The following is a 12600-nucleotide window of genomic DNA, read 5'->3' on the forward strand; positions in this document are numbered from 1 at the left end:
CTAACCCCTAACCCTAACCCTAACCCTAACCCAAACCCTAAACCTAACCCAAACCCTAACCCAAACCCTAACCCTAACCCAAACCCTAACCCAACCCTAACCCTAACCCTAACCCTAACCCACACCCAAACCCCCTAACCCTAATCCTGACCCCTAACCCTGACTCTAACCCCTAACCCTAACCCTAACCCAACCCTAACCCTAACCCTAACCGTAACCCAAACCCTTACCCTAACCCTAACCCTAACCCAAATCCTAACCGCTAACCCTAACCCCTAACCCTTACCCCTAACCCTAACCCTAAACCTAACCCTAAACCTAACCCTAACCCAAACCCTAACCCAACCCTAACCCTAACCCTAACCGTAACCCAAACCCTTACCCTAACCCTAACCCTAACCCAAATCCTAACCGCTAACCCTAACCCCTAACCCTTACCCCTAACCCTAACCCTAAACCTAACCCTAAACCTAACCCTAACCCAAACCCTAACCCAACCCTAACCCTAACCCTAACCGTAACCCAAACCCTTACCCTAACCCTAACCCTAACCCAAATCCTAACCGCTAACCCTAACCCCTAACCCTTACCCCTAACCCTAACCCTAAACCTAACCCTAAACCTAACCCTAACCCAAACCCTAACCCAACCCTAACCCTAACCCTAACCGTAACCCAAACCCTTACCCTAACCCTAACCCTAACCCAAATCCTAACCGCTAACCCTAACCCCTAACCCTTACCCCTAACCCTAACCCTAAACCTAACCCTAAACCTAACCCTAACCCAAACCCTAACCCAACCCTAACCCTAACCCTAACCGTAACCCAAACCCTTACCCTAACCCTAACCCTAACCCAAATCCTAACCGCTAACCCTAACCCCTAACCCTTACCCCTAACCCTAACCCTAAACCTAACCCTAAACCTAACCCTAACCCAAACCCTAACCCAACCCTAACCCTAACCCTAACCGTAACCCAAACCCTTACCCTAACCCTAACCCTAACCCAAATCCTAACCGCTAACCCTAACCCCTAACCCTTACCCCTAACCCTAACCCTAAACCTAACCCTAAACCTAACCCTAACCCAAACCCTAACCCAACCCTAACCCTAACCCTAACCGTAACCCAAACCCTTACCCTAACCCTAACCCTAACCCAAATCCTAACCGCTAACCCTAACCCCTAACCCTTACCCCTAACCCTAACCCTAAACCTAACCCTAAACCTAACCCTAACCCAAACCCTAACCCAACCCTAACCCTAACCCTAACCGTAACCCAAACCCTTACCCTAACCCTAACCCTAACCCAAATCCTAACCGCTAACCCTAACCCCTAACCCTTACCCCTAACCCTAACCCTAAACCTAACCCTAAACCTAACCCTAACCCAAACCCTAACCCAAAACCTAACCCTATAACCCTAACCCTAACAAACCTGAACCCTAACCCTAACCCAAACCCGAACCCGAACCCTAACCCTAACCCTAACCCTAACCCAAACCCGAACCCGAACCCTAACCCTAACCCTAACCCTAACCCAAACCCGAACCCGAACCCTAACCCTAACCCTAACCCTAACCCAAACCCGAACCCGAACCCTAACCCTAACCCTAACCCTAACCCAAACCCGAACCCGAACCCTAACCCTAACCCTAACCCTAACCCAAACCCGAACCCGAACCCTAACCCTAACCCTAACCCTAACCCAAACCCTAACCCCTAACCCTAACCCTAACCCTAACTTCCAGAGTAGCACAAATGATCCCCCAGCAAGAGAGATCCAGCCCGCCCAGGCTTTGCACAGCTCAGGGAAAGGCAACACATTTGTGTCAGAAATCTTCACTCGCTCCTCCTGCCCCATTGAATATCAAATATCAGAGCTGATACTGCAAAGGTAGATATCAAGTTGTATTATCTGTTCCTGTCATGCTGAAGAGAAGCAGGAGAAGGAGCAGTGGCTGCCTGCAGGAGATCTGCTGACAGTGCCAGGGCTTGAGGATGCTGAGCACTGATGGCCAAGGGAATGACAGACCTCCCACTGCTCCCCTGGAATCCCAGGGACAGTTCACTCGGATCTGCACTTCAAAGGAAGTGAGCTACCAAGGAAAGAACAAGAACTGTGTGTGCAAGCCTGCTGAGTGCCTGTTGGCAGCCCTCCTTACACTGGCAGGAGAAGAGAGCCACAGCCCAGGCATCACAAAGGTGCACAGGGTTGCTCAAGACCTTTTCCTAAACTTTTCCAGGGTAAAACCAAAGGAATTCAAGACAGGGTTGTGAGTAGCTGATCCGAGAGAACGTGGGAGCAAGATGCGTTTGCAGACACAAGACATCTGCATATGGGATGGAGAGTAAGAGAGAAGAGCACAAGGCAATTGATACAGGAAGCAAGGACCAGCAGACGCCCAGTTCTTTTTTCTCTCTTTCAGGTATCAGCCACAATGTGCCAGAGGTCTCAGGCCACTGTGCCTGATCGACCTGGGGTTCCTGATGCTTCCAGTGGTCTCTTCCAGTGTCTCCATGTGACTAGTCCCAGCCGAACAGCAAAGATCAAGCACGTCAGTGCCAGCAGAACAACTGGGGGAAAAGCACAGAAGCACATTAGAGCATAAAAGAAAGGCAGTGCCTCTTGTCATCCCCCAGCTCCCAGAAGAGGGGCTATTCAGGGAAAGAAAAAAAACCCACACCTGCCTGTATAGGATCCATTACCCCCAGAGCTGTATCTCTCTGAGTTTTACTGCTATACAGTCAAACTCACCCAATGCTTGCAGGTCAAGGCATGTCTAAAAAGGGGGAGGCTTCCTGGACACAGGAATTAAAATACATTACATTAACAAAATACTCCAAGAATAGTTGAACTATATAAAGAAACGTGCTAGTTTGGGAAAAGCACATTCTTGTCCTACCAGCCAAACAAGCTGAACACTAAGAATGAAGTTTTGCTGGTAGAGATGTACCTACTGCAGGAACAGAGCTGCCTGCCAGAGACCATGCGCACCTCCACATTCCCAGTGGCTGCAACCATGCAGGAACAGAGCTGCCTGCCAGAGACCATGCGCACCTCCACATTCCCAGTGGCTACAACCATCAGGAGACGAGCCTGCAGTGTCCCCATGGCTGTGGAAGACAAGCTTTGCCAAGTCCTGCTGGGTGCTTTCAGACATGACAAGGCTCCAGCTGCACTTACAGCAAAGAGAGCTGTACTGGAGTGGCTCCAATGGTGATGCCAGTCCAGAATTTAGCTTTAGCCTCTGGTATGTGGCAGTGGGAAGGCTGAAGGGTGGGAATATGCTGCCTTCTGCTGACCCCGTGGTGGGAATAGGCATCTCAAGCTGCTACAGCAGGATTCAGAGTTCACACAGCTCAGTCCCTTTTGTGTCAGCATAAAACTGCTCATAATGGTACAGCTTCTGCCAGACTGCAATTGTACAGAATTTGGATAGCTTAAGCCCTTTTACCACGGATGACTACACTCAACTTTGCTACAGTGGCTGGCAGCAACCAGATAATCCCAGGAAAACCTGTTAAGGCTAGCCTGAGCTCTGCATCAGAGAGGAGCATGTGCAGAGGTTTGCACTGTGAAGTCCTCCGTGGGTCAGAAGCTTATGCACTGCTCCTATATGCCCAACAGTACAGGGCAAATGGAAGCCCACAGCCTTCATCCCAGCCCAGCTTCTCCTTTGGCCTGCCCTACGTCAGATGGAGCTGCTGGAGGAGCCAAGTGGGTGCTGGAGGACTGCAGGACAAACATATTGCACTGGGAAGTGAACTTGAGACAACACAAGGTTTGGATTCAGCCCCGAGGCTCATGGGCAATGATTTCTGCTCTACTCTTTCCTTAGCAAAATGAATACTTTCAAGTATGTCACTAGTTCTGCTTTTAACAAATAATGCTTTTCAAGTGGAAAGGCTTTCTGCCCTCGGCTCAGAGGAAGGGTGTGAAGTTTACTGGCCTTCTTTTACAGGAGTTAGAAAGACTCACCTATAAAAATGTTGTTGGTCAGTGGGGATGAAAACGAGCCGTTCTTGCAGGCGCTGCCGGTCAGAGCTGCTATGACCACTGGGTAGACTGTGAGGTTATAGCGGACATACTTGTCAAGAAAGTAATTTTCTAGGTAAAACCTGTGAAGAAAAAGAGTGACCAAAGTAAGAATTTTCTCTGTATTTCATTTCCATTCCCTAAGAAAGGAATTAGACAGAGAATGGGGGGTTTTGTGGACCAGTTTGGATGAGAGTCCAAAATTTTTCATTTACTAATATTCAAAAAATGCATAAATAATTTATTTTATGTAGGTTTAGGGAAAAATAAAGCCGTGTTTCAGATGGTTTCTGTATCACACCTTCACCTGTAAACCTAAGGCAGGTTGGGCTCATGCAAGTCACAAAAACATGTTCCTGGCCCACAACATGTGCTTATTGGCATTGCTGAGATCAGGGAAGAAAAGCTCTGCCAGACTCCCAGTCTGTACTCGGTGTTGGGAGAAGGACAAGCGATGAGTGAAGTGGAACAGATGGTCACCACTGGTGAGAGGTGGAAGGGGTCTTTGAGGCTTGGTGGGGACCCGTGGGGTCGCTTACCATATGACCAGGCCGAGAGCCAGGATGCTCAGGGAAGCAGTGGTTGCTTTCTCATTGGGGACATTCCACTTGTAGATCAGCACGACAGCGAAATTCAGCAGCGTGGCGATGCTGGTCCATGTCACATACAGCGCCAGCCCATTCTGGACCTGCCACACAGCACAGCAAGAGGACAGGGGTGACATACAGGTAATCTCTGTTTGTCTTTGGTGGCCCATAGGCCCTGGTGCACTGAAGCCAGCCTTCTGGACCTAGCTGCAGGAAAGGTCCCTCATCATGGAGAAAAGGTGAAGCTTTGGAGTCCTGAAGGGCTCCAGAGATCCAGCCCAGCGGTGTGTTATACTGGTGTTTCAGGAAGTGCAATAAAAAGAGCTGAGCCCACTCCCAGTTTGTGCCGAGAGATGTAGATGCATTTCCAGAAGGGTTGGTAGGAACTTCTCTGTGCAGTGCAGAAATCTTTCCTGAGCTATGATCTGCCACTGAATCTTTCACTCTGATACCTCCAGCACTGCACAGAAGTTGGGGTTTTTTTACCATTTACCCACAGCACAGCTTCTCAAAAGCCACCTACCAGAATGCGGATGAGCCAGAGCTCAGCTTTGTGACCCTTCACAAACCATGAGGAATGGATGCTCAAGGCTCGGTGGGAAATGAAGAGGGAGGCACATGTGGTAAGAGAGAGGACTGCCAGGAACACCAGGGCTGGAAGGAGGTATCTAGGACAAAGAACACATACACACACAGTAGACATCACATTTTTCTCAGTGGTGTCACAATGCCCTAATTTGTAGCTTTAGTATTTGGCCTTTACTGGCTTTAAGTTGATCAGCCTTTAATAAAGGTAATTGCTACACGTAGCCCTCATTTTGACATATTGCTGCTGCTGTTTTACTCTGTTAATCATGAAGTTGTTTTCCTGACTGCAAGTGATTTCTTCACCTCTTGACAGTAGTGCTCTCATAAGCCCTTAATGTGACCATCATTATGGAAACAATCCAAGGCAAGGAGCTTAACTGCATTAATGAAGAGAGGCACAGCTCCTGTCTCACCTGTGGAGGTGAAAATGTAGAATAGCAGCTTTGAGGAGATCTTAGACATCAATGACCAATCTGTTTCATGGGCAAGATGACAACGTAATGCAAAACCCCCAAACTTTTATGAAGGCTACATTTTGTGAAAGCCTGGTATAGAGTTTCACAGGTGGGATTAAGTGTTCACACATAGAGGGGGAAAAAAAACCATAGAGAAAGAGAAAGTACTGGGGCAATCCCATCAAGAGCATTAGAAAGTATTTCTAACAAAAGACAACTTACTCTCGGTCCCACAGAAAGAGCCATCCAACATTCAGGCCATTATTCAGACACCACACCACATAAAAAGGTATTGGCAGCAAGTCTGGCTTTATGAAGACATATCCAAGTTCATTCCTGCCAGGAAAAAGTGGCCATGAAGAAAGGAAAAAAATTCCTGCATTGACCAGACAAACCTTTCTGGCCTCGTTTTCTTTATATTATGAGGGATTTTACATTTGAATTCAACATTTCAGCTTACATCAGACTATTTCTCCTGTCTGTCCTTCTTTGATACAATACAGAAATACCTGTGGCTTTCCCTATCAAGCAGTTATTGATCTCATAGCCCCAGGAAAAGTTTCAAGTCCAGTCCAACAAACCAAGAGACTCCCCAGTGCTGGTTGTTTGATCTCTAACAGAAAGTAAACTCAAGGCATTATCTCCGTAATCCATTAATTTTGCCCCTGTGGATTCTCAGCCTCTAGCAGTGGGTAAGTGCAGGTTCTGGGTAAATCTGTCTGACCCCCTGAATTGCTGGAAACGAGGCCTCACAGGGACGTTTACACACTTTGATACCTGTCCACATGTTAGAGCAGTTCATGTACACCTCCAAACTTCTTCCCAGCTTTGGATGCTGGACATAAGAGATGCTCCAGCCACAGAGCTTGAACATATCAAGTCAGGATAAATGGCAATGGGTTTGCTCTTACCAGAAACCCCTAAAAGGGGGGTAAGAGACTGAGCTACTCCAAAAGGGAAGAGTCACTGTCCTTTCTCATTTATACTGTAAATAGGGAAAACTGTAAACAGTAAATAGGGAAAATACCTTCGACAGATCCCTGACAAGGCATAGAGAAGCCAGGCAAGCTGCCAGGCATAGATGACATTCCAGATGAGGAAAGTCCAGCCAGCTGGTGTGAAATCAGTGCTGTACTTGGCCGAGATGTTTCCAGGGGTTGTCCTGAACAGACCTGCAGTAGTGAATGTTGCAGGCAAAAGTGTTATTACATCCAGAGGATGGGGAAGGACTGCTGATTTTCCTCAACCTTCAATCTTCCTCCCTACCTCAGCGGGTTCAGGGATGATGAGAGCACAAGCTTGGTGCAAACCAACCACGTGCTGCAGTTGGTTTAGACACCCATTATGGGGTCATTGTCCCTTATTGGGAACACTGAGCACCTTCCCTCTTACACAGAGCCAGAAAAGCCAGCTGAGTATGAAATCCAGGGGAAAGCACGATGGCAGTTCCTGGTAGATTCAGCTGGGTAGTGTTCAAATGCAGCACCACTGTTGTCTACAAACCCCCAGCAGCAGCCTGAACTTCTTCCACCAGGGATACAAAGGAATGCAAAGACTGCCTTTCTACTACCATTGGATTCAGGTTCAGTGGGGATATTCACTTGGGTTTCAAGGGTCTGGATAGGGTTCAGGCATCTGGCTGTAACACCTGGGGGATGCACTAGCTACCTCCCCATTTCACAGAACAAGATGTATTTGGAGAGTTGATGAGGTAACAGATCTATCCCATCTAAGCCACCTTGTATCATTATGTGATATTAAGCATGAAACCCACCTCTGAACAAAGAAAATTTGCTTGCATTACCTTTGAAAGTCCCAGTGGCATTTCCAGCATTCATTATCACCATGACTGTGAAAGTAGCCAGAGACAGGAACATCACCAAAACCTTCAACTTATGTAGAGCATCCATCTTACTCTGAAACACATTGGACATATTGTTGGCTTATCCTAAAGGATGCCTGGATTTGTTCCACATCCCAGAGACTGCTTCAGAAATAATGTTGTAAATTCACAAATTTTAACTGCCAACTTTTATTTGTGGATTTTTCATTAGAACTAAAAGAGGCCTTGCATGGGCTAGGAGCATCTCCATTTGAAGAGACCTCGTGAGATTGCAGAATGGAAATGGGAAGCTTTGGGAGAGGCGCCTGCTCTGCCACCCTCCATCACTTACCAGCACGATGCAAGAGCCACAGCTCAGGTTTGCCTAAGGTTTGCACAAAGACCTAAATAATTAGCCCACAAAATTAGCTTATCTGGCATCACCATTGCATTTTACTGAAGCAAACAGGCTTATCAAAGGAAGCAAATACGAAAATGTTGAAGTCTTCTCTTCGCAGCCAAGTGCCTTTTAGTTCAACATAACTTCTCACATTTACCTCTCTAATCCTATAACTCCAATAAATTAACTTCCTTTCATGGTGGTATTACCTCCTCACCTACTGGCTGCAAATAAGCTTTTAATGCTTTAGCACATCTCAAGAACTTCATAGGCTATAAAATCCACATTGTACAATTTTTCAAGGTTAGTAAGTAGTGACTTGAGCTTTCCCAAATGATTTCCATTAGTCCAGCATTAATTCTATCCCAGAAAAGTTCAGTGCCACCTCTAAGAGTAAGCACACATGCACTCAACTATAGGCAACAGCTTTATTTCTCCTCACAGCTCAGCACTTGAGCTGCTTTCTCTGTACAGTGGCACTTCCCTGCTTTCCAGGGCTGGCAGGAGTAACAACTGAGTTGTTTCACATTGCTCAGTCTTGAACAATAAATTCCAGTTCCCACTTCAGTGGATTGTTTTATAGTTCCAGGCTTTGTTCATGGAACACGCTGCATCCAGACACGTCACAAGGAAGTGGGAAGGGAAATTCTGTTTTCTGCGAATCCATATGTGTTTTTCCCTTTTCAGTTCTATCTTAATGGAAAAAACACCCTTCAAAAAAATGAAAATTAAAATCCTATGTGGAAGAATGCAAGATATGAAATTCCAACTAGATTTATGTCAGTCAAATCACAGAACAACATGTTGTCTTCAACAGATACACTGGATTAGCAAATTCTGGAAAGAAAAATCCACTTGTACTATTAGACACATCGTTTCTGGCTCAGGAAATAACTCACATGCAGATTTCTGAAAGCCATGAAAATGTAGGAGAAAAATACCACTGTACACTTGTCAATGATCAAGGAAAGAATATAAGAACAGGATATTTGGCTGCTCCAAACCAGTACACAGAACTAGATGGTCCTGTGATCTCCCTGTCAGGCCAAATCTCTGTCCTCCCATAGTCCTGTAATTGACTTCAGCATCACATTTCTTTTTCATTAGCATATTTGGAAGAACCTTGATTGCACAGCTTCAGAGAAACCCATGTTTGCTTACGGAAGTCTAGGAGGAAAGCCTTATTAAACAGGTCAATAGTTTCACTACTGTCTCTCACCTCCTGCCTCCCTCTAACTTACTGCTTGCAATAAATGTCTGCAACATTTCCTGCCTGCAGTCTCCAGTCACAAACACCCATTAGAAGAATCAGAAATATTACTCACAGGGATCCACACAGGCTTTTTGGCAGTGTTTTACAGCTGTGGTTCAGCTACAAGCAGCGCTGGGGAGTCTCCGCCGCCTAACCTTATCTAAAGAGATTTCATACAACTCTCAACAGACTAATAATCATGTATTATTAAAAGAAAAATAAAAAATCATAGCAGTTAGACATGCTTTCTGTCTGCATGCTGCTGCAGCCTCCAATTGGCTAAAGCCTCCCAAAAACAAGCACTTATGCAAGAGAAATGTGATTACTTAACCAAAGCCTTTTATAACAGCCAGACATTTCGTATAACATTGCACGCTCCCAACTTGTTGGCAGACGGAAGCTAATGAGTGCATGCTCTGGGCTCTTGCCTGCTTTGTCCTTCCCCATCCCTGCCAGGAGGAGGGAAACTGAGCACTTAATCAAAATATTGCGTCTCAAAATCTTAGCACTCCTGAGTGGGAGATGCTGGCAGGGAGTGCTGGAGAAACAGCACAGATTTGGGGTTTGGGAAAGATGGGGATAAAAAGTTATTTGAGTTGGAAGGGAGCTGAAAGACCATGTGGCTCCAATAACCTCCCTGCTGTGGGTAGGGACCCCTTCCACTAGACCAGGTTACTCAAAGCCCCATCCAGCCTGGCCTTAAACATTTCCAGGGATGAACACACAGAACCACAGAAAAGTTTAGGTTGGAAAAGACCTCTAAAATCCAGTGTAACCATTAACAACATAGATCCATAGTCTGGATCCTGTAAGCAGCTACAGATCTTCCTATAGCCCCAGATGGAGATTGGTTCATGTGTAAATTTTTGTTCTTTGATATAGGAAAGGCTCCTGCCCCACAATGCAAGCCCATCCCACAGAAGCAGTGCAAGCCATGCAAGCTGATCAGTCTCTGCCTGCATCTGTCTGCTACCGAACCACAGTCTCACCACATCCACTCCTTTCATTTTATATTTCTGCTTGTTTCCTCTCAAATTTAAACTTTTATAGCCAATTAAAATATTCTTCAGCATCAAAATGTTATTTACCTTGTGCAGCCACAGTGCTTACCAAGCAGACAGTCTGGGAACTGCCCCATGTCAAATATAAAGGCAGTGAATTAACTAGCACCTATCCTCACCTATTGGAAACAACATCATGGGACTGGGAATTAACCCAGCTGGAGCTTCCTTGGCCACTGAGATAGGGGTGGAAAGCCTACATGAACATGGATTTGCCAGCCGTGGGAAGTGCAAGGCATCCAGCCAGCACTGTGCTGTCTATTTATCAGTGTGGGTGTGAGGTCCACCCTTTGAAGGCATCCTGAGGTCCACCCTTTGGAGGTATTCTGATGTGGAAACCAGTGGTTTAAGTATGATTATTTCTTATTAGCCAGACAACATGTTGTGCTCTACACATGGCTCAAAAACAAGAGCTGCTTGAGCTGCTTGTGCATAGCATGTTCATTGAAGAAGACAAAGGCCTGAGCTTGCAGCATGGTGGCATTGGCATTTTTCCCTCCTTTTTTCACTCTGTGAATCCCCCAGATATGTATACATTGACTCTGCCCATGTCCTAGAAACCGCCTTCAAGTCACAAGTTTATAAGCACTTGTTGCAGCAAGCATGGGCTGAAATACAAGCATAACCATGACCAACACTGTATGGCCTCCCCTCCTAGTAGATCAAAATCCACAATGCACCTTTTTCCACACTGGACCATGTCTTATTTATGGCCCTCTTATACATCTAGTGTGTATAGGCACATATATGTCTTTATTGATCAGATAGTCCAAATGACCTCAGCATGATGTCAGACATTACATTTCCGTCCGACAAATGGCTGGCCTGAAATTCTTCACTGAATACAGGCCACTTTATCATCCATGTGCCTGTCAGACACAGCTGGTCAGCCAGGTCCATACTGATCTAAACCTAGGGAAAGTTCTGCATGCAGGAAACATTGGACAAGTGGAAGAACCAAAACACACACACTCCACACACCCCTTGCTGTCCCATGTTCTTGCTGGTTATTCCATAATGCATCTTTTGTTGCAGTGAGACAACTGGAAACATTGCCAATACAGTGGTAGCCTTCTCCTCTGGCCGCACTCAGTAATCCATGCAGAACCTTAAAGCCCACATTCTGGGTTTCAGAAGGGGTTCTTTTTCAGAATAAATCACAACACAGGTCTTGGATAAAATATTCAAAATTGTTTTATCATGCAGCTCTACAAAAATCCCCTCAAGTACGTTGGTAAAGTACAGAGCAATGTACTTAGTGCTTATAAAGTTATTAAAATTGAATGTCTCTTGCTTCACTAGGCTGTACAGCATTCCCAAAAGTGGGAATGCTCAGGACAGCTATAGTTTTAACATACCAAACTCAAAGGAACCTTTTATGGAAAGCCCCTACCTTTCTACAGTGTATCTTCTCTGAAAGAACTTTTAGGTTTATTTCTTCGACATGGGTTTGAATCTCTTTGCTGGCCTGTTGAGGAAATAAAATTATATTGTCAAAGGAGTGGCAAATGCAGTTATATAATTTTAGACATGAAATGGCTGCTAATGCTTGTATGCACAAAGAGAAGCATGATACAATCCATGTTTACAGGGGGATGTGTCTTGAAATCCAGATATGCTGCTGAATTAAATCACTGGAACCAATTCCATGACACAGACAGTGGTTGGTGCTTTTCAAGATAAGTTGCTTTGAATCAAATATAAGTTTGTATTCAACCGGCTCATGACAGAGGAAAACAGTTACCGACTAAAAGTTATTTTACCATCAGAGCAGTTTTCCACTGATAAACAGAGGAAAATACAGGCTCCTCCTGTATTACCAAAAATCTTTAAAGGGTCTATCTTTAGACTCTTTAGAGCCCTCATTTGCTTTAAGAGAGGAAGAAAACGAACAGGAAAAAAGCTGCTTTTCAAGGAGGAAAGACCTACTGTGCCCATTGCTCCCCATGCATGCTCCCTGCAGCACCATGATGTGCTCCACCAGCATCAGGGCACCTCAGACACCAGCTCACACACCAGAGCAGGACTGGTTGCACTGGGACCACAGCTCCACTGTCACTCCCCCATGCACTGGAAAGCCATGTAAGCATTTACAAGGTGATGAGCTAGCATGAGCAGACTTTGTGCTGGTATTGATGCCCTGATGACAAGAGGAAGATCCTATATTTTAAAAACCCCCTTAACATGAATCCTCCAGCTAGTAGGTGAAATAAGACATTATGAGCACAAACAGTTTGAGTTCCAGAACAGAACATGGAAGCCAATTGCTTTCCACCTAGAGGCGCCCCTCTGGAGGTCCTGTCCTCAAAATAAACTCATTTTGCACTGTGCAGGAACCGAGACAAGTTCATCTGTGGACAGCTCACCCACCTAATGGCACACACTGTCATCAG

The 12600-nt window shown here is 45.7% G+C and overlaps 1 protein-coding gene across 3 annotated transcripts in view; it reads right to left on the minus strand.

Moving 5' to 3' along the window:
* Window positions 1-1895: 1895 nt before the first annotated feature.
* Window positions 1896-12600, minus strand: part of LOC103617196 — a 13174-nt gene continuing 2469 nt past the window's right edge. The window contains exons 3-11 of one of the 3 annotated variants that reach the window (XM_017736541.1): window positions 11601-11675; window positions 9220-9306; window positions 7477-7588; window positions 6700-6844; window positions 5895-6008; window positions 5153-5297; window positions 4582-4730; window positions 3986-4125; window positions 1896-2580 (exon numbers count right to left, since the gene is read on the minus strand). In XM_017736541.1, coding sequence (XP_017592030.1) covers window positions 2459-2580; window positions 3986-4125; window positions 4582-4730; window positions 5153-5297; window positions 5895-6008; window positions 6700-6844; window positions 7477-7582 — 921 coding nt within the window. In that variant the 5' untranslated portion in view covers window positions 7583-7588; window positions 9220-9306; window positions 11601-11675 and the 3' untranslated portion in view covers window positions 1896-2458. Of the gene's footprint in view, window positions 2581-3985; window positions 4126-4581; window positions 4731-5152; window positions 5298-5894; window positions 6009-6699; window positions 6845-7476; window positions 7589-9219; window positions 9307-10234; window positions 10329-11600; window positions 11676-12600 lie in introns of those variants that run through there. The other 2 variants (XM_008635459.2, XM_017736542.1) reach the window with 2 other exon arrangements.

Source organism: Corvus brachyrhynchos, unplaced genomic scaffold (genome assembly GCF_000691975.1).
Source record: "Corvus brachyrhynchos isolate BGI_N302 unplaced genomic scaffold, ASM69197v1 scaffold416, whole genome shotgun sequence".
In the NCBI taxonomy this organism is placed as follows: Eukaryota; Metazoa; Chordata; class Aves; order Passeriformes; family Corvidae; genus Corvus; species Corvus brachyrhynchos.